At 47.0% G+C, this 25,231-nt stretch overlaps 1 protein-coding gene across 1 annotated transcript in view; it reads right to left on the bottom strand.

The window, feature by feature from the left end:
* The window catches only part of DUSP15 (dual specificity phosphatase 15), a 28,768-nt gene extending 4,525 nt beyond the window's left edge, over positions 1-24,243 (bottom strand). Inside the window, exons 1-6 of the mRNA XM_061630821.1 lie at positions 23,442-24,243; positions 20,421-20,454; positions 11,931-12,013; positions 11,058-11,107; positions 2,626-2,700; positions 1,120-1,294 (exon numbers count right to left, since the gene is read on the bottom strand). Of these exons, the coding sequence (XP_061486805.1) occupies positions 1,120-1,294; positions 2,626-2,700; positions 11,058-11,107; positions 11,931-12,013; positions 20,421-20,454; positions 23,442-23,462 (438 nt within the window). The 5' untranslated portion in view covers positions 23,463-24,243. The remainder of the gene's footprint in view (positions 1-1,119; positions 1,295-2,625; positions 2,701-11,057; positions 11,108-11,930; positions 12,014-20,420; positions 20,455-23,441) is intronic.
* Between the last annotated feature and the right edge of the window lie 988 nt (positions 24,244-25,231).

Genomic DNA, 25,231 nt, shown 5'->3' with positions numbered 1-25,231 from the left:
CAGATTTCGACTGGACATCAGGAAAAACTGTTAGAGCCATATGACAATGGAACCAATGACCTAGAGAGGTAGTGGGCTCTGACACTGGAGGCATTCAAGAGGCAGCTGGACAGCCATCTGTTGGGAATGCTTTGATTTGGATTCCTGCATTGAGCAGGGGGTTGGACTCGATGGCCTTGTAGGCCCCTTCCAACTCTACTATTCTATGATTCTATGATTCTAAGACTGCCTTGTGTATCTTCAATTCATCATTCACTGTAGTGAAGCTGCCATGCACGTGTGTTTATACATATTCATGGTAGAATAAAGTGTGGGGTGTGCATGTGTGAATCCCCTGAATGTCTTCATCCTGACCTGTCTTCTCAGTGACAAGAAAATGATGATGTCACATCACACGGTCCCTTAACTACATGTCACAGCAACAAAAAGTGGGGCACTGGGCACAGGGTTCCCACTTGTGGGGGCAGCTCCATGTTTTTCGCCAAGTCTAGTTCCAGCCCCTCATCTGGTCTCTTAACATGCCACAGCCACTCCTGGCTTGCAGGATCTGTTTTTCTTTTGCCATAGCTCTGCTGCCAGCGTCTGTCTGCGTCTATTTATCAACCTTGTTCGAAGGGAACTACAGTTGTGGGAAAAAGCTGCTCCTGAACCTCCATTTGCTTCCAGGTGTTCTCAACTATCCCAGGTATTTAGGCAGCTACGGAAAACATTTTTGTTTAAGAAGGCTTTCCCCACAGTGTGACCCACGCATTTTATGGAATATTAATTGAACAACTGTAAGAATGCTTTCATTGCTTTTAGTTAACCTGGGTTGGCAATCTTTTGTATTTCTCTTATTGTACAGCACTTTGGTAGCTTCTGGCTGTGAAGCAGCTTATAAATCTGCAAATTGATAAGTAAATGGGATGCTGGTGCTTAGGAACAAGCCTCAACCCCGGAGCTTGGAAAAGTTACTTTTTTGAACTACAACTCCCATCAGCCCCAGCCAGCATGGCCACTGGATTGGGCTGATGGGAGTTGTAGTTCAAAAAAAGTAACTTTTCCAAGCTCTGCTCAACCCTCCCGGCCCCCCTCCAATTCAAGATTAATTACACACACATACACGTTTCCTGCTCTCACCTTCTGTGCAGACCGGCTGCCCCCATAGTCCTCCAACTGCTGGCAGAAACCCGTGTTGGGGTTGGCAACTGGCCGGGCTGCCTTAACGGCGTCCAGGGCTTCGCGCCAGTTCAGCTGTGTGACGGCCATGATGTATGCCAGGACAATGGTGGTGCTGCGAGAGATCCCTGCGAGGCTGAAGCAGGAATGGGAAGCCATCAGAAGAGCCCTCTGCCTTCTCTCTCTGCCCGTGGCAAGACCCTCTGCCCTCCTTCCCACAAACAAAAGAAAACCTACATTTGCAGACTTGTGTTGTGGCTCTTTAGTGAGCACGTGCACAATTTCAAGAAAAGCCTTGAGCTGCGATACAGCAGGAAAGATGCTCCCTTATTCCAGGTGTGTGAAGGCTGACTGGTGTGGGGGTGGCTCAGTGTGACTGGAACACCGCCTGCACATGGTCGGAGCACCCTCTTCTTATAATTATAGCACACAGATTTCAGGGCTCATCCAAGGCTTTCAAAAATAGACTCCAGAGCTGAATTCTAGCCAGCACACTGGGAAGCCACTGTGGCATAGTGGTTAGGGCTGAGAAAACCTAGGGACAGAAACCATGTATGCTGCCTATAGCTCATTGGAGAAAAAGCGGGATATAAATGTAGTAGCATTGCCCCTCATTACGTTCTTTGACGCTGCTGAGGACCAATAGCCAAACACCCATTCATTCACAAACAATCTCAGTGTTTTCCATCAGTGAGGAATGGGGTTCCTGATCGAGTTGTTTCTGGGCCTGTTCAAATAAGTCCCCCCCCCCCGGTTTCCCTATGGTCCTCCAGATATTGTTGGACTCCAGCTTCCATCAGCCCCAGTTGGCATGGCCAGTGGCCAGGGATGATGGGGCTTGTAGTCTAGTGGAATATGAGGAAGGAAAACCAAAATGCTAGAAAAATAAGTGTTTATTTGTAATCCAAGCCCAGCGCGTTTCAGCCTTTGTATATTTAGGCCTTCATCTGGGGTCTCTACCTTCAGCTGTCTGTGATCAAGTAATTCTTAAGCGCATAATGTTCTTCGGTAGATATATATGTACAGGCCTAATTAACTCTTTTCTGAAGCGTTTGCATTGGTGAAAGCAGTTTGCTTATTGGAAGATACTTCTTGCCAGCCTTTATTGTAAGTGAAAAGATTGTTTACAGATAGATTTTACATGTATGATTTTATTTTATATTTTCATGGTAGTAAATTTGTCCCTGCCTTTTTATCTACAGCCCCTGATGAAGGCCTAAATATACAAAAGCTGAAACACATTGCGCTTGGATTACAAATAAACACTTATTTTTCTAGCATTTCGGTTTTCCTTCCTCCTATTCCCCTGGTTTCATATGCTAGCCACTTGCTGGTGTGGTTGTAGTCTAGCAACATCTGGGAAGTCATAGGTTCCGCAGCCCTGCTGTGTCTCACGGTGGCCAACCAGGTGCCCTTAGAAACCCACAAGCAGGAGAGGAGTGCAACAGCCGCCAAAAGTGAACGCACCAATGAACGAGGCAGTTTCCTCCACGCAGGCGACAGGAATGGATGAAATGAATGCATTCTTTGAAGTGCTTCTTGCTGGAAGGGTGGAAAGCAAAGCCAAGCAACACATTAAAGACCACTGAATCTCAAGAGCAGGCGTCATGCCACTTTCGTCCCAAAGGACCTTAGGGCAGGATAGCTCTTACTGTGCCCCACCACCCCACATGGAGCAGCACTGCTTTTCTCACTGCAACCCCCCCCCAAGCTCCCAGGCTCATCCTTGTAATGCTGATGTGGTTATGCTCTATTCCTTAGTTCAACCAACCCTGCCTCCAGGTGATGTTGGATTCCCAGTTCTCATCAGCCCCACCGGCCAGCATGGCCAACGGTGAAGGATTATGGGAGTTGTAGTCCAGCAACATCTGGAGGGTCACAGGTTCCCCAGCCCTGATGTCAGAAGTGGCCAAAGCCAGGCAAACGACAAAGCACTACAGCAGGGCAGGTCCAAGACACTTTTCTGTTTCAGGCCGAGCAGCAAATGATGGCCACCTACCCCCCACCTCCAGTCAAGGTGCATGGTACTCAGGACTGGTCAAGCTGTTTTTGCCACCCGAGGCAGAAAATCCCACCAGTACATCTCGTTGGCAGTAAAAATACAATAGTTGTTGTTGTTATGTGCCTTCAAGGCGATAACGACTTATGGCAACCCGATGAATCAGCGACCTCCAATAGCATCTGTCGTGAACCACCCAGTTCAGATCTTGTAAGTTCAGGTCTGTGGCTTCCTTGATGGAATCAATCCATCTCTTGTTTGGCCTTCCTCTTTTTCTACTCCCTTCTGTTTTTTTCCAGCATTACGGTCTTTTCTAGTGAATCATGTCTTCTCATTATGTGTCCAAAGTATGATAACCTCAGTTTCATAATTTTAGCTCCTAGTGATAGTGCTGGTTTAATTTGTTCTAAAAAAATGTAAATGTACTGCCTTCATGTCAATCCCGACTTATGTTGACTCTATGAATAGGGTTTTCATGGTAAGCGGTATTCAGAAGGGGTTTTACCATTGCCTTCCTCTGAAGCTGAGAGGCAGTGACTGGCCCAAGATCACCCAGTGAGCTTCGTGGCTGTGTGGGGAATTGAACCCTGGTCTCCCAGGTTGTAGTCCAACACTCTAACTACTACGCCACACTGGTTCTAACACCCAATTATATGTCTTTTTCATGGTCCATGATCTCCTCCAACACCACATTTCAAATGCGTTGACTTTTCTCTTATCTGCTTTTTTCACTGTCCAACTTTCACATCCATACATAGAGATCAGAAATACCACGGTCTGAATGATCCTGACTTTAGTGTTCAGTAATACATCTTTGCATTTGAGGACCTTTTCTGGTTCTCTCACAGCGGCCCTCCCCAGTCCTAGCCTTCTTCTGATTTCTTGACTATTGTCTCCATTTGGTTAATGACTGTGCCAAGGTATTAATAATCCTTGACAAGTTCAATGTCCTCATTGTCAAATTTAAACTTACAGAAATCTTCTGTTATTACTTTAGTCAATACAATAATAATACACTAAATAACTATCATCCCCTCTAGGATGCACACCTTAAAGTGGTGAAAGCTGTGAGCAATGCCGTCAGGAGTCTAGACCAAGAGGCAGGGGCACCCAAGAGGCAGGGGCATCCTAGCAGGGGCACCCAAGGCAAAATGGTCAAAGCTGAGACACCAGACTAAGATGCATCCAAACCCAGAGGAAGGCAAGGGAAACCACCTCTGAATACCTCTTACCACAAAAACTATGAACAGAGTATCCAAAATGCAACATGAGATAGTGCTGGAAGATGAGACCCCCAGGTCAGAAGGCACTCACTTAGCTACTGGGGAAGAACAAAGGACAAGTACAAGTAGCACTGTGACTAATTATGCAGATGGGTCAAAGCCGAAAGGAAGCCCAGAGGCTGATGGGCATAGATGAGAAAGGAGAGTCTGGAGTTGTATGATGCACAATGGGTGAAAGCTGCTCTTAAAATACTTGGAAGAAACAAATCACCAGGAACAGATGGCATACCAATAGAGTTGCTACAAGCTATTGAGACTGAATCTGTCCAAATTTTTTTAAAAAAATTGTCAACAAATATGGAAAACTAAACAATGGCCCACAGACTGGAAGCGTTCGATATACATCCCAATTCCAAAGAAAGGGGATCCCAGGGAATGCAGTAATTATCAAACTATTGCCTTAATATTCCATGCAAGTAAAGTAACACTCAGGAGTCTACAAAAAAGGCTATTACCATATATGGAGTGAGAAATACCAGATGTCCAAGCTGGATTTAGAAAGAGAAGAGCACCAGAGATCACATCACAAACATACATTGGATAATGGAACAGAACAAGGAATTTCAGAAGGAAATCACCCTCTGTTTTATAGATTACAGCAAAACCTTTGATTGTGTAGATCATTAAAAACTATGGAATGCTTTAAAAGCAATGGGGGTGCCACAGCATCTGATTATCCTCATGCGCAACCTATACACTGGACAAGATTCTACTGTAAGGACAGAATATGGAGACACCAATTGGTTCCCCATCGGAAAGGATGTGAGACAGGGGTGTATTTTTTCACCCTATTTGTTTAATCTATGCACAGAACATATCATACGGAAAGCGGGATTGGAGCAAGAAGGAGGAGGTGTGAAAATTGGAGGGAGGAATATCAATAATTTAAGATATGCAGACGATACCATACTCTTAGCAGAAACCAGTAATGATTTGAAATGAACACTGATGAAAGTTAAAGAGGAAAGCACAAAAGCAGGACTACAGCTGAACGTCAAGAAGACTTAAGTAATGACAACAGAAGATTTATGTAACTTTAAAGTTGACAACAAGGACATTGAACTTATTAAGGATTATCAACGATTATTATTGGGTGTTAGAACAAATTAAACCAGAACTATCACTAGAAGCTAAAATGATGAAACTGAGGTTGTTGTTGTTGTTGTTGTTATCATTATTATTATTATTATTATTATTATTATCTTTATTTATACCCCACCATTTTTCCAAAACTGGACACATAATGAGAAGACATGATTCACTAGAAAAGACAATAATGCTGGGAAAAACAGAAGGGAGTAGAAAAAGAGGAAGACCAAACAAGAGATGGATTAATTCCATAAAGGAAGCCACAGACCTGAACTTACAAGATCTGAACAGGCTGGTTAGATGCTGTTGGAGGTCACCGATTCATACCGTAAATTGTAATCAACTTTAAGGCACATAACAACAAATAACTATCAATTTGCTATATTTTCATGACACTCTAAATCAGTCACATGACAGTGGGCCACCTCACCCTCCTTAACTGAAGTCACCGTGCTGAAGTTGGTTACTGGTTTCTAGGTGTATACCTAGAAAGTTGGTCGCAAACAGGATTTGGAGCGCTGGGCTCAGGGAGGCCTGGCAGGAAGAAGGAGAGGGTGAGCGGGGGGGGGTTGTGCAGGCGGCAGGGAGAATTCCACCTTGTGGTTTTTCCTGTTACAGGGTTGCAAGAACACCTGCACTTGGCTGACTTTCTCTTCTCCTAAAGATACAGGATCAGTCTCAGGGAATGAACCTGGCAACCCTAAGATGCCCTCTTTTTTGCAAAAGGCTGTAGTCACTCATGAAATGCCCCGTTCGAAAGCACACTTGAAAATTTCCATCAGGATTTGGAATTGGGTTTCAGCTTGAAGTCCCACATTCAGTGAAAACAGAATCAAAACTCCCTGACCTGGTTTTCCTTGTTTTCATTGACACCTGCGCAAACACAAAGTTGTAGAACTGGAGTAAAAAGATACTGTCAAGATATTGCTCCAGGCAACTGGATTACATAAGTTATTTTGTTTACTGGGACACTCCATGTGGCTGAGCAATAGGGCTACTGTATATTACATGCATGCATACCCTAATGCACCAGTTTGAATTTTGCAATTGGTGGTGGAGGGTGGGGGCAAGGACATAGCCCCCATCAGCTCAGCCAGCACAGCTATTGTTGCCCAAACCAGTCTGAGGAAGGCCATGAAACATGATATTTCTCTGTTACTGCAGGATGGAACCTTCACCATTTGAATTCCTGCCTGGCAGGCAAGCACAAGAACGCCACCTTAAAAAGTCATTGACTCCCTCCAGTCTGAAACTGTTTTAAACTGAAAATCTGCATATTGAAATATGATTTCCTAGACAGCTGTCCCTCTCCAACAAGCCGGTGGTAACGTGAGATGCATTCATTTTCTGCCCCTCTCCAGTACCCACAAGGCAAGCAGGGAATCCCCCTCTGTGGGCTGTTAAGAGTGCAGAGTCGCCACCTTTTACATGCTGCATGGCTGGCAGAAGTCAAAACAGATACAGCTGCCGTCCTCCACCATGCTTATTAGGGTTGCCAGGTTCAGGGCCTGAGACTGATCCTGTATCTTTAGGAGAAGAGGAAGTCAGCCAAGTGCAGGTGTTCTTGCAACCCTGTAATGGGAAAAACCACAAGGTGGAATTCTCCCTTCACAACTTTTAAAGATACAGAAGACGTCTTGGTTGCCAGGCCCAGCCTCCAAGAGGTCTTCTGTATTATTATTATTATTATTATTATTATTATTATTATTATTATTATTATTATTATTATTATTATTATTATTATTATTCATTGGATTTCTTAGTTGCCCATCTGGCTGGCTAACCAGCCACACTGTATCTTTAAAAGTCCTAAAGGGGGAAGGGAGAATTCCACCTTGTGGTTTTTCCCATTGCAGGGTTGCAGGAACACCTGCACTTGGCTGACTTTCTCTTCTCCTACAGATACAGGATCAGTCTCAGGCCCTGAACCTGGCAACACTAATGCTTACGCAGTTATGGGGAAAGGAACACCCTTACATTTAAAAAAATATATATTTATATACCACATTTTCCACAAATACACAAGTGCTCAAAGCGGTGCACAGAAACAGTCCAAATGCTGTAGGCACAACAACACACAATAAAAAGTATAATCACTACAACATTAAGAAAAAGATGTATACATCAAAGTATAAATGGGCATAAAGCTCAACAACAAAGCCAAGGCAAAAATATTTAAAAACTAGCCCCCAAGCTGATACAGAAATCTCTTCCATCCCTCCGACCCCCATAGCTGCTCAACCCAAAGGGCCAGAAAGTCTTCTGAAAGAAGCTGCGTTTGAAGGCTTCCAGGGTTGGAGGGTGGGGCAAGGCAGGTGGAAATAGCCTCCCCTGATGACAAACAGAGTCTCTCTCCCCTCATACTCATTTCTGCCTGTTCAGGAGCCCTCCAAAAACGGACAGTACAGAACTAATGTCTCTCTTCCCCACATTTCTGCCTTCCAAGAAAGGAAGGCTGTGTGGTTGATGCAAAGGGCTGACCCCCTACCCTTTAGAGATGCTGACCTTTCACTGGTAACTTTCACTGGGTCTTAGCAACAGCTTCACAAGCAGACAGTAACAGGTGCTCCCCACCTGTCGCCTCCTGTGCCGTAAAAAAATAAAACAACATCACCGGCCAACTTTTGCATATCAAGTTGCTTTCAGCGTTGGTCACTAGTCCTAGAACACTTTCCTGGAGGTGCTGGTGTATCATTTGAGTGGCCCAAAACTGTCCGTGGGGTGCACACCCCAGTTCCTTACAGTGGGGCCTGCTTCCCGGTGCCCTGCTTCCCGGCGTTCCACTAATGCCGCGGCTTTCCTCCCCTCTTTTAAAGCCGCTTTTGCGGCATTTTTGCATGCCCCATTAAAGTCAATGGGGTTCCGCTTTATGGCGATTTCCACTTTACGGCGGGGGTCCGGAACGGAACCCACCGTATAAGCGGGGCCCTACTGTATTTGCGCTTGTCATATGGAGTCATCATCCGCTGATGAGCATAGCGCAAAAAATGATAGTTTTGAGTGGAGAAAACGACTGTAGATCTCAAATGGGACAATTCCCAGTCCATAAATAAATATATTTATTTATTGTTGTTTATTTTATTTACTAAATTTATACCCCGCCCTTCCTTCTAGAAGGAGCCGGGTGCAGCAAGCAACAAGTGATAAAACACTAAAAGCATCTTAAAAACAATTACAATAGAGATGCAAACTGGGATAAAAGTATCTCTTAAAAGGCTTATCGAAAGAGGAAGGTCTTCAGCAGGAGCTGAACAGACAACAAAGACAGCACCTGTCTAATATTTAAGGGGAGGGAATTCTAAAGGGGAGGTGCCATGACACTAAAGGTGAACTTCCTATGTTGTTTGTGTTGCCGAGTAGCAAAATTAGGTATTTTGAGCGTCTGAGTGAGCTTTGTGCGTTTGAATCCTTGCTAAAGATTACACCTTCCCTGGAATTAGTCAGACCGAGACTTTAAGCTTCAAAAGAAGAAATAACTACTTTATTCTGGAAGTACATACTTGACAGGAAAGAGTTCTACATGTAGCTAACTGGCTAAGTTGGAGATGCAAACACTAAGCCTAGTGTTGGACCTCATGTTGTGAGGAGAGAGACAAACAAAGAGAAGATGTCTGCTCTCCCTCTCAAGAGAACGAAGAAGCCACCAGAAGCCGGAAGATGTGGTCAACATCCTGAGAATATCAGTCTAACAGGAAGGGAGAGTCAGCAGGAGATCAAAGGACAGGTATAGCCTAGCAATCAGGAGGTCTCCTCTCTATCTACCCTCTTTAACCCCATGCAGCCTCAACCCACCAGTTCAAGTTGAACCACATATTCAAACAGTTTGAGATCTCCTGATAAGATGGTGTCTGCAGGAAGCCCTTACCTGCAGAGTGCAGTGATCGACTGGGTATGTAAGGGGTAAGACGATCTTTCAGGTATCCTGTTCCCAAGCTGCATCAGACTTCATACACCAAAACCAGCAGTTTGAACTTAGCCTGGTACATACGTGAAATGGAGATGACCGAAGCTTATTCTGGGGCTCGGGCATATACAATTTAGTTGTTGTTTTAACAAGTTTTCCTTTTGAGCTGTGTTCCAAACTTTCGTGCAAATATGGAACTGGGGCCTAGTAACCAGCTCCAGTATCATCTACCCCACCCCATCCTGGCACCGCAGGCTTCCCTATTCCAGCATCATCCCTACAGTTTTGACAATCTTGTCCTACATTTCAGCCAAAGGGAATGGCTTTAGGGAAACATGCATTTTGTTCTTGCTCTATGAATGCAGTTTTATTGTTGATGCTATCTATCTATCTATCTATCTATCTATCTATCTATCTATCTATCTATCTATCTATCTATCTATCTATCTATCTATCTATCTATCTATCTATCTATCTATCTATCTATCTATCTGTCTGTCTGTCTGTCTGTCTGTCTAATTTTGGCAGTATAGAGTTTGCAAATAAATAACAAATGTGACTCTCACGCTTTCCACAAACCTACTTAGATTTATGGGGAGGGGGAGAATGAACGAGTGGTCCTCCGGCCTTTCTTTTGCCTTTCCCAAAGCTCTGCTCACTCTGGGTCCTTTGGGGACTTCAAAGGGGCTTTTGCAGATTGTGCAAATGGGATTTTTGTATAATCAGTCTGGCCAACCCTACCATTAGGAAGGGTGAGATGGCTGCCTCTGGTAGCAGATGCTTGTGGGGTGGGGTGGCAGGGAATGGGGGCCTGCGGGCCAAATTCTGGAGAACAGAGCTATGTGAGACATTGCCCTAGACAGTCATTAACCAAAATGGAGACAATAGTCAAGAAATCAGAAGAAGGCTAGGACTGGGGACGGCAGCTATGAGAGAACTAGAAAAGGTCCTCAAATGCAAAGATGTATCACTGAACACTAAAGTCAGGATCATTCAGACCATGGTATTCCCGATCTCTATGTATGGATGTGAAAGTTGGACAGTGAAAAAAGTGGATAAGAGAAAAATCAACTCATTTGAAATGTGGTGTTGGAGGAGAGCTTTGTACATACCATGGACTATGAAAAAGACCTATAATTGGGTGTTAGAACAAATTAAACCAGAACTATCACTAGAAGCTAAAGTGATGAAACTGTGGTTATCATACTTTGGACACATAATGAGAAGACAGGATTCACTAGAAAAGATAATAATGCTGGGAAAAACAGAAGGAAGTAGAAAAAGAGGAAGGCCAAACAAGAGATGGATTGATTCCATAAAGGAAGCCACAGACCTGAACTTACAAGATCTGAACACGAATAACTGATGCCCAAGTCTGTCTTCTCTGGCAAACCAGCAGGTGAAAAGCACTCTGGGCCACCACTGCCACCTTTGCGCTGGGACCAGGTGTAGCCTCACACTGTGCACCTGCTCCTTCAGGGAAACCCCATCCATAGCAGTTTCCCAAATCACCAACATCCGCAACCTCGGTCTTGTCTGGGTTACGTTTCAGTTCATTCGCCGGTCATCTGTTCATTGAATCATACTTTGCCCCTCCCTCCCTTTTTTCCTAATAGCTACTTACATGTTTGCCTCTGGTGTGTCCGGCAGAGCAATGCGGAGATAAGTGATTCCCTGGAAAAGCAAAGGCACGACTGAGACGAGACTCATGCGGAGGGCAGTAGCTCACTGGCAGAGCTATTAGCTGGTGATAAAGCTACAAGCTACTAGCCTTGATGGCTATGGACTACCTCCACTGTTGGGAGGCCGAATGCTTCCAAATACCAGTTGCCAGGAACCGCAAGTAGGGACGTTGCTGTTGCACTCAGGACCTGCTTTTGGGTTTCCCTTTGGGGCGCCTGAGTGGCCATTGTGAGAACACGATGATGGACTAGATGGGACGCCTTTGGGCCAGCAGGCACTTCTTCGGTTGGCAAAGGCTGCCCTACTGTAACTCGGCTTTTATTGTTAATGTGTTTGTCACCCTGGACTCCTTTGGAAGGAACGGCAGGATGATGATGATGATGATGATGATAATAATGATAATAATAATAATAATAATAATAATAATAATAATAATAATAATAATAATGCCTTGTTTACTCCACCTCCCCTTCTCCTGTTGTTATCCTGGGTTGAATTTTAGACTGTAAGCTCTTCAGGGCAGGGACCTCTCTCTTCTACTCTGTAAAGTGCCATTCACACTGATAGGGCTATATAAATAAATAATCTTGCCTTGCCTTGCCCCACTATAACAGTGCTCCCCCATCAGGCCCCCAAAGCCCGAGTGTGCAGAACTTTCCAATGGACTGTGCACCAAGGATTAGATCTGTCTCCTGCTTTGCTATCCCCAGAGGGGTCCACACTCTGCTGCCTGGAGCCACCTCCCCACATTGTCTCACGATGGCGCACTCCTTTCCTCCCCCCCCCAACACCTCCACCTACAATCCACGCGTACCGGAATAAATGGCTGTGGGGATTCATGGATGGAAATGATGTGGGTGATATTGTTCCGGCTCAGCTGATCCATGTCTTTCGCATCTAGGAGAAAGTGGAGGAGGAACACAGTGTGATTGTTTCAGTCGTCTGCATGATCTGCTGGCAACTATATGTGTGCTCTCATGTTGCTGATTGGCTGAGAAATCTGAATGTGTAGGATCACATGCTGAAAACATGTGCAGGCATGTGCACAAAGCCCTCTCTTCAGTGACAAATGCAAGCGAAAGGACACTGTCTGTTCTACTGAGCACTTGCATCCTGTTTGAAACTATTGCCAGGGCAACCTCGAATCCTGTGGCCTTCCAGTTTTTGTTGACCTTCATCTCCCATCAGCCCCAGCCAACATGGCCAATGCTCAGGGATGATGGGAGTTGTAGTCCAACAACATCTGGGAGGCCATAGATCCCCACTCCTCTCCTAAGCAATGGTTATCTAACACTTTTGCCTGGAAAAATAATTCACAGCATTAAATATGCAGTAATGGTTCATCTAGCAGTCTGTTGCCTGTTTCTGTTGGCAGGAGCTCTCAAAAGCCCTGATTAGGGTTTTCCCTCTAAACCCCTACTACCTGGGACCCTTGTAATTAATCTTAGATACTATCATTCTAAGTCAGCCCAAGTTACAAATAACTTACAAATAAGGTAAAGCAGTACAACATAACATCTTAGCACAACATAGGAAGCGGACCTTTAGTGTAGGGGAATTCCCTCTCCTTCAATATTAGACAGGCACCATCTCTGTTATCTTTCAGACGCCTATTGAAGACCTTCCTCTTTCAACAAGCCTTTTAAGTAGAGACCTTATCCCAGTCTGCATCTGTGCTGGAATTGCTTTTTAAGATGTTTTTTAAAGTTGTTTTTAAGATGTTTTGTTGTAATAAGTTTTACTGCAGTTTCTAAGATGTTTTAGAGTGCTTTTAGTGTTTTTGTTTGCTGCCCTGGGCTAAGATGGGGGATACTTGGCTCAGCAGTACGACATGTGAGAAGGATCTTGGAATTGTCATTGATCACAAGCTGAATATGAGCCAACAGTGTGATGTGGCTGCAAAAAAGGCAAATGCTATATTAGGCTGCATTAACAGAAGTATAGTTTCCAAATCGTGTGAAGTACTAGTTCCCCTCTATTCAGCACTGGTTAGGTGTCATCTTGAATACTGCATCCAGTTGTGGTATCCGCACTTCAAGAAGGATGCAGACAAAAAAAGATGTTTTGTTTTAACATTTGTGTGTGTGTGTGTGTGTGTGTGTTACGTGCCTTCAAGTCAATTACAACTTATGGCGACCCTATGTATCAGCGACCTCCAATAGCATCTGTTATAACCACCCTGTTCAGATCTTGTAAGTTCAGGTCTGTGGCTTCCTTTATGGAGAGTATCCATCTCGTTTGGCCTTCCTCTTTTTCTACTCCCTTCTGTTTTTCCCTTCTGTTTTTCTCATTATGTGTCCAAAGTATGATTACCTCAGTTTCATCATTTTAGCTTCTAGTGACAGTTCTGGTTTAATATGTTCTGACACCCAATTATTTGGCTTTTTCACAGTCCATGGTATGCGCAAAGCTCTCCTCCAACAACACATTTCAAATGAGTTGATTTTTCTCTTATCCACTTTTTTCACTGTCCAACTTTCGCATCCATACATAGAGATCGGGAATACCATGGTCTGAATGATCCTGACTTTAGTGTTCAGTGATACATCTTTGCATGTGAGGACCTTTTCTAGTTTTTTTAAGATGTTGTTTAAAGATGTTTCAATAATAAGAAGAACATCATTTAAAAAATCAGCCAGCATAAAAGGGAATTAAAAGCAGGGCAGCTGCAGGTGCAACGCCCTAAGTAACAACTCTCCAAAATAGGGTTTTCTCTGGAAAACTGGGTGAATTGTGCCTGGGATCTGTCATAAGCTAGGATGATTAAATCTGGGGTATTTTAGGGGGAGGATTTCAGGAACGGGCTTGTCTAAGGCCACCCAACGAGGTGAAGTCTGAACTGGGGGCCTCACTCTCTTGACTTATGCCAGGGCTGGTGATCTTGTGGCCCTTCCGATGTCATTGGGTTCCAACTCCCATCATTATCCCTGACTGTGCCAGCTGAGGCAGATGAGATTTGGAGTCAAACGACACCTGGATAGTCACAGGCCCCCCATGCTGGCTTATCACTGCACTATCCCAGCTCAGTCCCTAACATGAGAAAGGAATGTGAGCCAAGCACTTGCACACTTACTCATGTACACCATTTATACGCTGCCAAATGACAAGTGTTCCTGGGCAGATTCACAATAATCAGAGGGTGCTGGGGGCGCAATTCTCAAATCATGTATTTGAGATAGCAGAGATGGCACCTGTCTAATATTTGCATGCATGGACTGCCTTCAAGTCAATTCTGACTTATAGAAACCCCATGAATAGGGTTTTCATGGTAAGTGGTGTACAGAGGTGGTTTACCATTGCCTTCCTCTGAGGCTAAGAGGCAGTGACGGGCCCAAGGTCACCCAGTGAGCTTCATGGCTGTGGGGGGATTCGAACCCTGGTCTCCCAGATCATAGTCCAGCACTCTAACTACTACACCACACTGGCTCATCTAATATTTAAGGGGAGGGAATTCCACAGGGTAGGTGATGCCACACTAAAAGTCTGTTTCCTATGTTGTGCAGAACGGACCTCCTGATAAGATGGTATCTGCAGGAGGCCCTCACCTGCAGGGCACAGTGATCGGCTGGGTATAAAAGGGGTAAGACGGTCTTTCAGGTATCCTGGTCCTTGAGTCATGAAGCTCAGTGGGCGACCTTGGGCCTCTCAGCCTCAGAGGGAGGCAATAGTAAACGCCCTCTGAATACTGCTTACCATGAAAACCCTATTCATAGGGTCGCCATAAGCTGGGATCGAATTGGAAGGCAGTCCATCCAAATCCATGGTTGCTTCCATGGCAAGAGCAACTCCCCCCCCCAAATCAACAGCTGCTACTCAGGATGGCTATATGCTTCCTCCAGGATCAGAAGTAGCGTGCCTCTGAATACCTGTTGCTGGAGATCATCAGTGTGAGAGTGCTCTTGCACTCATGCCTTGCGTGTGGGCTTTCCATAAACATTTGGCTGGGAAATAGGATGTGCAGGACTCCTCCACAGAATCAAGTGGGTGGTGATACTGGGCCCCAAGAGTAATTTAGTACTGGGGACATTATACTGTTCCCCTGATCAAAATGCTCAGGGAGATCCTGAGATGCAGTATGAAATCAAAAATGGAAATGTACTGCCTTCAAGTCGATTCCGAATTATGGCGACCCTATGAATAGGGTTTTCATGGTAAACGGTATTCAGAGGGGGTTTACCATTGCCTCCCTCTGAGGCTGAGAGGCAGTGACTGGCCCAAGGTCACCCAGTGAGCTTCATGGCTGTGTGGGGAATCAAACCCTGTTCTTCCAGATCGTACTCCAGCACCTTAACCATTACACCACACTGGCTCACATACGAAATCAAAGAAACATCCAAAAAGGGAAATCTTGCAGTAATCGGTGACTTCAGCTACCTCCCTCACATAGGCTACACATGTGTTCCAGTCATAGGAATGTCAGAAGAGCCCTGCTGGATTAGGCCAATGGCCCATCTAGTCCAGCACCCTGTTCTTACAGTGGCCAGCCAGATGCCCTTGGGAAGCCCGCAAACAGGACTTCATCAGATGGCCACGAGTTCTACTGTTTTGAAAAAGGGAGTAAAACTTTGCTCTGTCCACTTTCTTCATGCCTTGAATAATTTTATACACTTCTATCACATCGCCTCTAACTCACCTTTTTTCTAAATTGAAGCACCTCCAAAGTCTGGAGTAAAACCCAGAGTGGATTCACTGCCCCACTGACATCGCAGCCACCAGCCTTCACTGGCTGCAACCTTTCTTCGTAGAGGAGTCGCTCCGTCCCCTTGATCATTCTGGTTACCCTTTTGTGAACCTTTTCCAACTCTACAATATCTTTTTTGAAGTGAGGCAACCAGAACTGCACACGGTATTCCAAATGCGGTCACATCATAGAATTGTTTAATGGCATTATCATATCGGCAGTTTTATTTTCAATTGCTAATGATCCTTAGTCTTTTCTCTTTTCACAGCTAAGTATATCTGGAAAAATTCACACTGAAATGCTGATGGGCTTGTTTTTGTTTTAAATGGCATTGTGGAGAACTGAACTTAAGACTGGAAATATGAGAAAGGAACCAGTATTGACAGATTCATCCTTCCCTACCCATGAATCAGATTTGCCTCCTATTCTGTTGCAACAGCAGCATCCGAAGTCTGCTGCTGCACCTAAAAGGTTGCAGAATGGCACTCAGGACGATCACCAATGATTTCAGCTGCTGATACTACAGAAGCAACCTCAGACCTCTCTCTCTCTCTCTCTCTCTCATGTGTGCGTGCGTGCGTGCGTGCGTGCGTGCGTGCATGTTAGGGTTGCCAGGTTCCTGGCCTGAGACTGATCCTGTATCTTTAGGAGAAGAGAAAGTCAGCCAAGTGCAGGTGTTTTTGCAACACTGTAATGGGAAAAACCACAAGGTGGAATTCTCCCTCCCTCCTCCACAACTTTTAAAGATACAGAAGACCTCTTGGAGGCTGGGCTTGGCAACCAAGAGGTCTTCTGTATCTTTAAAAGCTGTGCAGGACGAAGGGAGAATTCCACCTTGTGGTTTTTCCCATTACAGAGTTGCAAGAACACTTGCACGTGGCTGAGTTTTCTCCTAAAGATGCAGTATCAGTCTCAGGCCAAGAACCTGGCAACCCGTGTGTGTGTGTGTGTGTGTGTGTGTGTGTGTGTGTGTGTGTGTGTGTGTGTGTGTGTGTGTGTGTGTGTGTGTGTGTGTGTGTGTGTGTGTGAGAGAGAGAGAGAGAGAGAGAGAGAGAGAGAGAGAGAGAGAGAGAGATATGTGCGCACACCTGAAGTTCCAAGAAGCCAACTCACTGCTATGCTAACACATTGTCTATGTATGCTAATGGAACACTGTCAATATTTAATGCAGCCACTGCAAAGGCACCAGATGCCTTTTCCTTGGATGGGTCTGAAGCCACACAGTTCCCTCCCATCCGCACACATGACCTCCTGCTGCTCCCATTGTCAGAGATGAGTAAGGCTGGAGAGAGCCCGGGGAGGTGGAGGGGAGGGAGGTGCAGGCATGCTTGGAAAGAGTCTGGAGTTGCCAAGGGATGCACAGAGGCCGCAGGAGTCGGTCCATGGATTGCAAGCTCTCTTTAGCAAAGCCTTTCCAAGTCAGCTTGCGTGCTGAGGATTCTATGGCATTTTCTAGGGGCCACACTCAGGTCATGCTAGCCAACAGGGGTGTTGTTTGTTGGATGGACCAGGGGTCCAAGGCCATAATCTCTTCTGCCAAACCCCAGATCTCTTGTTTTTTTACCTCTGTCCTGACCCCTGAATCTAGCAGTGATCTGGACACGGAGTTGGAGAATGCAGGGGCACCCGATGGGAAGCTAGGTCAGAGTCAGGGCTGAGAACCAACTGCTGAACATGGGGAGACCAGTGCCCCTGAGGCTGTTGGGCTGGAGCCCCAGAGGAAGCTCCCAGACCACTGGGGCCTATAGGGCCAGAGCCCAGGCCACAACGGGCACCTTCCCCTGAGGACCCAGATGCCTCCCACCACACATCACCAGTCCAGCAGTGCAAGGAGTGCATCAGGAGGGAGACTATGGAACAGAGGAAGAGTGTCTTCAGGCCAGAGGTTTGGCTCTTTAAGGCTCTGACTTTCTCTACAGGGGGTGGAGCCTGGAGGAGAAAGGCTGGAGGCAGAGGCAGAAAAAGCATCAGTCTGGTTCCAACCTTTGCTGGAGGCAGTTACTTGCTCAGAGCTCCTCCCAGCCTTGTCACTTTCTCCTTGTGATCTGGCATTGGACCCAAACATCATACCCTCCCCATTTCCAACTTTAAAACAATCCCTTTGGTTACAGTGCACACTGCAAAACACAGCCCTAGGCAGACCCCAGCAGCCCACCATAGAGCCATCTATACAAATAAATTACCATATTCAAATTTAATGCAAATTTGTGCCTGACTCTTTTAAGTACTTAGGAGCATCCCTGCCGGCCAAGCATCACAGTCCCCCTGGGTGAACTGCTGGGAACACAGCAGTCACAGATGTTGGCTCCATGTCAGTGGGGCAGTGGAATCCACTCCAGGTTTTCATCCAAACTTTCAAGGCGCTGCCCAAAGTGCTGTTCAAGTTTAGCTTGCCCCATTTCTGCATCAATCTGCGTTTTTTCCCCTTTAAAAAGTTTACAGTATAATTAGTATGCATTTTCATGCACGTTTGTTCCAATATACTCTGTTGCCTAAAATATGTAACAAGAATGTACTTTTGCATGATATTTTCACTAAAATATGCATTTTTGTGCACAGTGTGTGGTTGGAGAAGTGCATCACAAACTTTGGAGAAGTGAGAATTTTAAAGTTCAAGAAGGCTTGCATCAAAATGTAAACACAACAAATTTAGCCCCTTGTGGCTGTATATTGCGTCGGAAGCTTAGCAAGCTTGTGAATAGGTGAAGCTGGCTAACAGTGAGTCAGTAGTCCATTGTGGCTGGTATAATCTACTCTGACTGGCAGTGGCTTCCCAGAGGCCCAGGAATGGGCCTCGGGCATTCTCATCACCGACTACCTGAACTTAACTGGCAATACCAGGGACAGAACTTGGGACCTTCTCCATGCAAAGCACATGCGCTGCTGAGAAACGATGGTCCCTCCCCACCACTGTCTGCCTTTGCTAAGGCCAGGGATCCCCAGAATAGAGGTTCAGACCCACATCGAGTGGACCGGCAATCAGCTACAGTGTCTGGAGACCATGTGGTTTTAGAGGTTTTGCACAAACACCCTCAAGAGCTGAAGTACCTCTGTCAGACTCATGTCTCTCTGTTTGTGCATTTCTGGCTGGGCCCATGAGTTCTCAGCATGCAAGCAGGAACATGCAACTTTCTTAAGCAGTTCTTGGAATCCCAGACAGATGAATGCTCAGGTCTTATTTCAGGGAGGGCAGAAGCAGCTGGCAATATTCCTCCCCCCCCCGCTGCCCCTCCTCCACAATACACAGTTGACATTCTTTCCTAAGCAATCCTTGAGTCTAGCAGATTGTAAATGTGCTGTTAGGGCGGGCAGGCGGGACACTACAACAGTTGCTTCTGCTGCTTCAGGAGTAGAGAACGTTTTCAGCCTGAGGGCTGCATTTCCTCAAGGGCAACTTGGGGGGGGGGGCACATGCCAGTGGTGGGAAGGGCAAGAAATGGCTTGAGCCAGAGACAAAAGTGACCAGAGCAACAGATGTGATGTTTACCTGTGTACATTGAAAAATGAAATGGACTGCCTTCGAGTCGATTCCAACTTATGGCGCCCCTATGAATAGGGTTTTCATGGTAAGCAGTATTCAGAGGGGGTTCACTATTGCCTTCCTCTGAGGCTGAGAGGCAGTGACCGGCCCAAGGTCGCCCAGTGAGCTTCATGGCTGTGTGGGGATTCGAACCCTGGTCTCCCAGGTCATAGTCCAACACCTTAACCAGTACACCACACTGGCTCTCATTAAGTGAGGTTTTTTAGAACTCCCCTCCCTCAAAGACCACTTGAAAATTTCTGAGGGTCTGGGTCATGATTTTTCTGCCTGTTGTAGCCATTGTGATGCACTGTGCTAGATGCTGCATGGTTTTTAACGGTATTTTGGTTGCTTCTTTTATTGCTCAAATTGTATTTCATTGCATTGCATAGAACTCGAGTTGTAATAAAATAAAATACAATCAAAGCAATCAAAATACCATTAAAATCAATATGAATATTTACCGTAGATGTGTCGTGCAGCATCTGAATGAAGCTTGTGGATCACTGGTGACCCACGGACCACAGCTTGGGAACCTCTGCACTAGGTGACAATCCAACCACTCCAGAAGTGCATGCTCACATGTCCCCAACCAGGCAAACAAGGTGCTTTATCATAGCTCAAGGAAATATTCCAGCCAGTGAGGGCCATAATGTGGGGTGAGGATGTGTGGCCTTGGGGAAATCCTTAGGGCCAGCCAGAGAAACCTGAACGGCTGCATTAGGCCCCTGGTCCTGTGGTCTCTGCCCCCCCCTCCACTGTTGTACATAATTTATTTAACAGTGTCTCCTGCTCAAACATGCTAAAGACGACACCAGGGCACAACTGGAATTTCCTGCTCTTTTTTCTGGCATGGCTCCAGTGCTTTTATCACCTGGATAACAGGCAGAAATGCAAAAGGTGATGTCTTCCTGCCATAGAGATGCAGCCATGGGGTAAACTGCATCTGGCATATTTCTGCCTGCTAGGCATTGCTTAAAACAGGTGTGGGACCTCCGCCAAGATAAAAGCTCCCAGGTTTGCAGCAGAATTGGCAAGAAATGCAGGCCTCTGCTTTCCCACCCAGGTTCTGTGGCGCATCTGTTGCTCACGTCACGACTCACCTATGAAGTTGCCAAGGAAAAGTCCAGGGAGAATCTGTGGGGCACAAAAAGCAGGTCAGTCAGCGGCAGCAGCTCCCAGGTCTTAGGGGCACCTCTAGCCCTCCAAGGGAAGCCTTGAGTCTAACCCTCCCACCTCCCCAGTCCTATGTGCGCACTCCGCCCACTTCTCCACATCCCCTTAACCCTACACCTGTCGGAGAGTCGTGATGCTGGGAACGGAGCGTATTGAGCGAGCTTATGTGTGTGTGTTTGAATCCTTGCTAAAGATTATACTTTCCCTGCAAATTAGTCAGACAGAGACTTTAAGCTTTAAAATAAGAAATAACTACTTTATTCTGGAAGTACATGCTTGATAGGAAAGAGGCCTATATCTAGCTAACTAGCTAAGTTGGAGCAGCAAACACTGAGCCCAGTGCTTGCCCTCATGCTGGAGGAGAGGGAGAGACAAAGGAGTATGTCTGCTCCCCTCTCGAGAGAAAGAAGAAGACTGGGAAGGAGGAAAGGAACTGGGATCAACATCCTCTGCATATCAGTCTAGCAGGAAGGAAGAGACAGCAGGAGATCAAAGGACAGGTATAGCCTAGCAACCAAGAGGTCTCCTCTCTAGCTACCCTTTTTAACCCCATGCAGCCTCAACCCAAGTTGGAGTTGAACCCCATATATTCCAACAACACCAAGGTCACCATCACCACTTTGGAAACATAGGAAGCCGCCTTTTGCCGAGTCAGACCATTGGCCCATCTAGCTCAGTACTGTCTACACTGACTGGCAGCGGCTCTCCAGGGCTTCAGGGAGGGGGCATTCCCAATCCTGCCTGGAAATGCCAGGGTTTGACCCTGAGGCCTTCTGCGTGCAAAGCAGTGAAGCCGAAGCCTCACGCACTTCCAAGCACCGGGCAGAGCTCTTGGTCAGCTGTGCATGGTCCTTTGAAGTCCTGACTTGAGGACTTCAAAGTACCCAAACCCTCAACGTAATTGTGATGCCGGGTGATCAGCCCTCCCCACCTGCCAAATTTGGCCCAGGAGGCTAGGATCTGATAAGGATAGGAGAAGAGGAGGCTGGCGTATACTGAGTCAGACCATTGGCCCATCTAGGTCTGTACTGTCTACACTGACTGGCAGCATCTCTCCAGCATCTTTTCAGGCGGGGGTCTCTCCCAGCCTAACCTGGGGATCGAATCTGGGACCCTCTGCACGCAAGGCAGATGCTCACCCACTGAGTTCCAGCACCTCTTTGAAGATATAGTCTTTCACGGCAGGAGAAACTTCCTGTTAGAGCCATACGACAATGGAACCAATGACCTAGAGAGGCAGTGGGCTCTCCGACACTGGAGGCCTTCAAGAGGCAGCTGGATTCGGAAATGCTTTGATTTGGATTCCTGCATGGAGCAGAGGGTTGGACTTGATGGCCTTATAGGCCCCTTCCAATTCTACTATTCTATGATTCTATCATTCTATGGCCCTGTTGGTATCCATTCCTATTCAGAGTGTATGCATAACCATGGTATTAAAAAAAAAAGAGTGGAGGGCAAATCTACGTGTCACAGCTATGTTGGCTTTAGACCAGCCTAGGGCCACGACTTCTCCCAAGGAATCCTGGGAATTGTAGTTTGGAGGAGGTGCCATGGATTCACTGTTAGGGACACCTCCTCTCCCACAGGTCTCCTCACAGACAGCAGTTCCCTAGGCAGAAGGAATATCCATTGAACCAGTTTCGTTCTGCAGAGTAGGCACAGGACAGAGGTGATGTGATGACGGTTAGCACTACAGAGCTTGGAAAAGTTACTTTTTTTGAACTACAACTCCCATCAGCCCCAGCCAGCATGGCCACTGGATTGGGCTGATGGGAGTTGTAGTTCAAAAAAGTAACTTTTCCAAGCTCTGGTGATTTGGGATGAAGGGCGTTGCCTGCTCTAAATGGGGTCACACTTTCCCTCCAGGACAAGTTCTACAGCCTGGGGATACTGTTTGACATCTCCGTGCTCACGGATTCCCAGGAGATGGTTGTGAGGAGCACCTTTCAGCGGTTATGGCTTGTGAGCTGGCTGCAACCTTTCCTTTCTGACCAAATCCTGGCTGCTGTGCATCCGTAACTTGGTGCCTGGGCTACTGAGGTGCGCTCTCTGTTTGGACTGAGCTTGCAAATGGATCAGTGCCTTCAGCAAAAGGTGTGTAAGAAGGATTAAGCCAGAAACGACTGGGGCAGATGCTCAGACATGCCTTTTCGCTCTGCACAAATGCATTTGGGATTACTGTCAGTCCTTGGTCCCAGTGAGTGGTCACCAACACAATTTGGTGGGGGGAGGGGGGATGACACCCTTTGGCCCACCTCTTATCAGCACTGAAGCGTGGTTGCTGGGCCTGGCCCTACCACTGGGTGGAGTGAAGCGACCACAGCTGCAATCCCCCGGTTGTCTCTCTCTTGACCCCCGGGGCCATTCTCCTCTGTTGGAGGACAGAGCTGTGTAGGCTGCCTGGACTATCCTTCCCACTCCCCAGACTAGCCTGCTGCCTCACATGTGGTGGAGGAGGCCTACCCCATCACTGGTTGTGTTGAAGGAAGATTCAGCTGCCGTCACAGCTGAATGGGGAGGGGGGCACTGTTTCGCCCTCTGCCTCAAGCTGCAAAATGTCTTGGGCCAGCCCTGATGGTTGGGGGGGTATTAAGGGGTGAGCCTGCCCCCTAAATCAGAGGCTCCTTGTGCCCTACAAACTCTCAGCGCCTTTCAGTCAGGGGAGTCGAACCTGTGGCCCTCTGGGACTCCCAACATCCCTGACTGCTGGCCATGCTGACTGGGGCTGGTAAGAGTTGGGGTCCAGCAATACCTGAAGGGCCAGCCGTTCCCCACCCCTGCTTTTAAAGAAAACCTGTGACCAGCTTTCCCCAACCTGGTGCTCCCCGCAGAGTCTGCAACTCCCAGCAGCTCTAGCCAGCCACAAATGCACACTCACAGCAGCATTTCCCAACAGCATTTGCCAATAGACCAAGTTTGCTCCTCTGTGTCCCTGGCATTGCCCATACCTTGTTCATGCCATTGCCCATGGTCCAAAGGAAGCTCAGCAGGCCGTCGGAAGAGAGCAGGAGTCCTTGTCTGCGATTCTCTCCTCTTCACCAAAATGCTCAGCAGTAGGTATCAGCTGGGGTCATAGGTGAGGTGTCTTTCTACCACTAGGCCCGGTACGGTTTGTCACCGCCCTCCGCCTCTTAGGACTGGCAGGAAAGCAGAACTCCTAGTGACAGCTGCACATCCCTTGGCAATCAATAAATCAGCGGCAGATGCCCACCGCTGCCCAATCTTTCTTTTCCTCCTCTGGAGAAAAAGCTTCTCTCCTCTGAGATGGCAAAGACGGTACTCTTGGAAATGCCTTTTCCTGTCCGTCTTCTGTGGCTGGCATGCTGACAGCAGAGGAAAAACTCCACCTCTCTCGTAATCGTGTGGGTGGGTGTGTGCCAAGGCCAGGCGTGGCTCCTGCTGCTCTTACAAAGCTCCAGTGTTCAGAGAACAAAACCTTTTGTCTTCCTGGCTCTGTGAGAAGTAATGGCTGTCAAGGCATGTCGTGAGATCTGCCTTCCTGCCTCCATGCTTGGACCAGTTTACGGTGCACAAGGAGCGAGCCAGGCTGCCACTTCTCCGCTCAGTTCCAAGGACACCCCCAAGCTTTCAGGGGAGCCGTCCCACTATGGGCTTCAGTATAATGGGGGGACATGGCAGGCCTATAATGCGATGCGCGCAGGTAGGCAGAAGGCTCCTCGGGTGCCAGAAATCTGTGATTCACCCCCAGCAGGCGAGAGAGTGGGAGGCCCATGGAATACAATGTTCCCAGCGCGGAATGTACGAGCAAAGGGCTGCCTGCCTGCTGGCAGCAGATCTGGTTACATCCTTGGATGTCACTTCACAAAAATAGAATCCGTAAGCACAAGGCCACCTTGGGCGGGGGAGTGAGACAACTTTGTAGCGACTGGCACTTCCAGGGGGAGGAGGAATAGTGGCAGTTGTAGAGTTGTTGATGGGAGTGTGGGTGCATCTCCCTGCCTTTAAAGCTAGAGGCACGAGACTGCCCTTTTACTCTGTTCTGTCTACTCACGAACAATGCCCATTGTGAACAGAGCACCGCCTAAGAGCGTCGGAAGGGCCTGGCTGCTGGATCAGGGCAAAGGGGGCCCATGCGGTCCAGCATCCTGTTCTCCCAGTGGCTAACTGGATGCTCCAATGGGAAGCCTGCAAGCAGGACTTGAGCACAACAGCAGCACTCTCCCAACAACAACAACAACAACAACAATAATAATAATTTAATTTGTGGGTCGCCTATCTGGCCAATGGCCACTCTAGGCGACGTACAATTTAACAACAATACATTACATCATAATAAAATACATCATAAAATACAATATAACAATAAAACAATAAAACAGTTCCAGTACAGAGTAGTAGGCTATTCGTCGTAAAAATTTAACCCTCCCCGTAAGTCCCAAAGGCCTGTCTGAAGAGCCAGGTCTTCAAAGCTTGGCGGAATACATTCAGGGAAGGGGCATGTCGAAGGTCCAAACTGGGATTTGGAGGCAGTGCGGTTAAAGGAGGGCCGGCCCTTCCATTAGGCAGAGTGAGGCAGGTGGCAGATGCTGTTCTTCGTGAGCACCCCTGTCTGCTCTTCTGCCACATCTCCTGTCCTGAGGCCCCTAATCTGCCCTGCCACCTCAGGTTAATTGCAGGATGCTATCCTGTCATCAACAGCTGGTATAGCACAGTGGGGAGGAGAGCCTGGCTGGGAATCCAGAGTCTGTGAGTTCAAATCCCCGCTTGTGTCTCCTGG

The sequence above is a fragment of the Rhineura floridana genome, chromosome 6 (assembly GCF_030035675.1).
Source record: "Rhineura floridana isolate rRhiFlo1 chromosome 6, rRhiFlo1.hap2, whole genome shotgun sequence".
Classification (NCBI taxonomy): Eukaryota; Metazoa; Chordata; class Lepidosauria; order Squamata; family Rhineuridae; genus Rhineura; species Rhineura floridana.
This window is presented reverse-complemented; position numbering and strand designations above follow the sequence as displayed.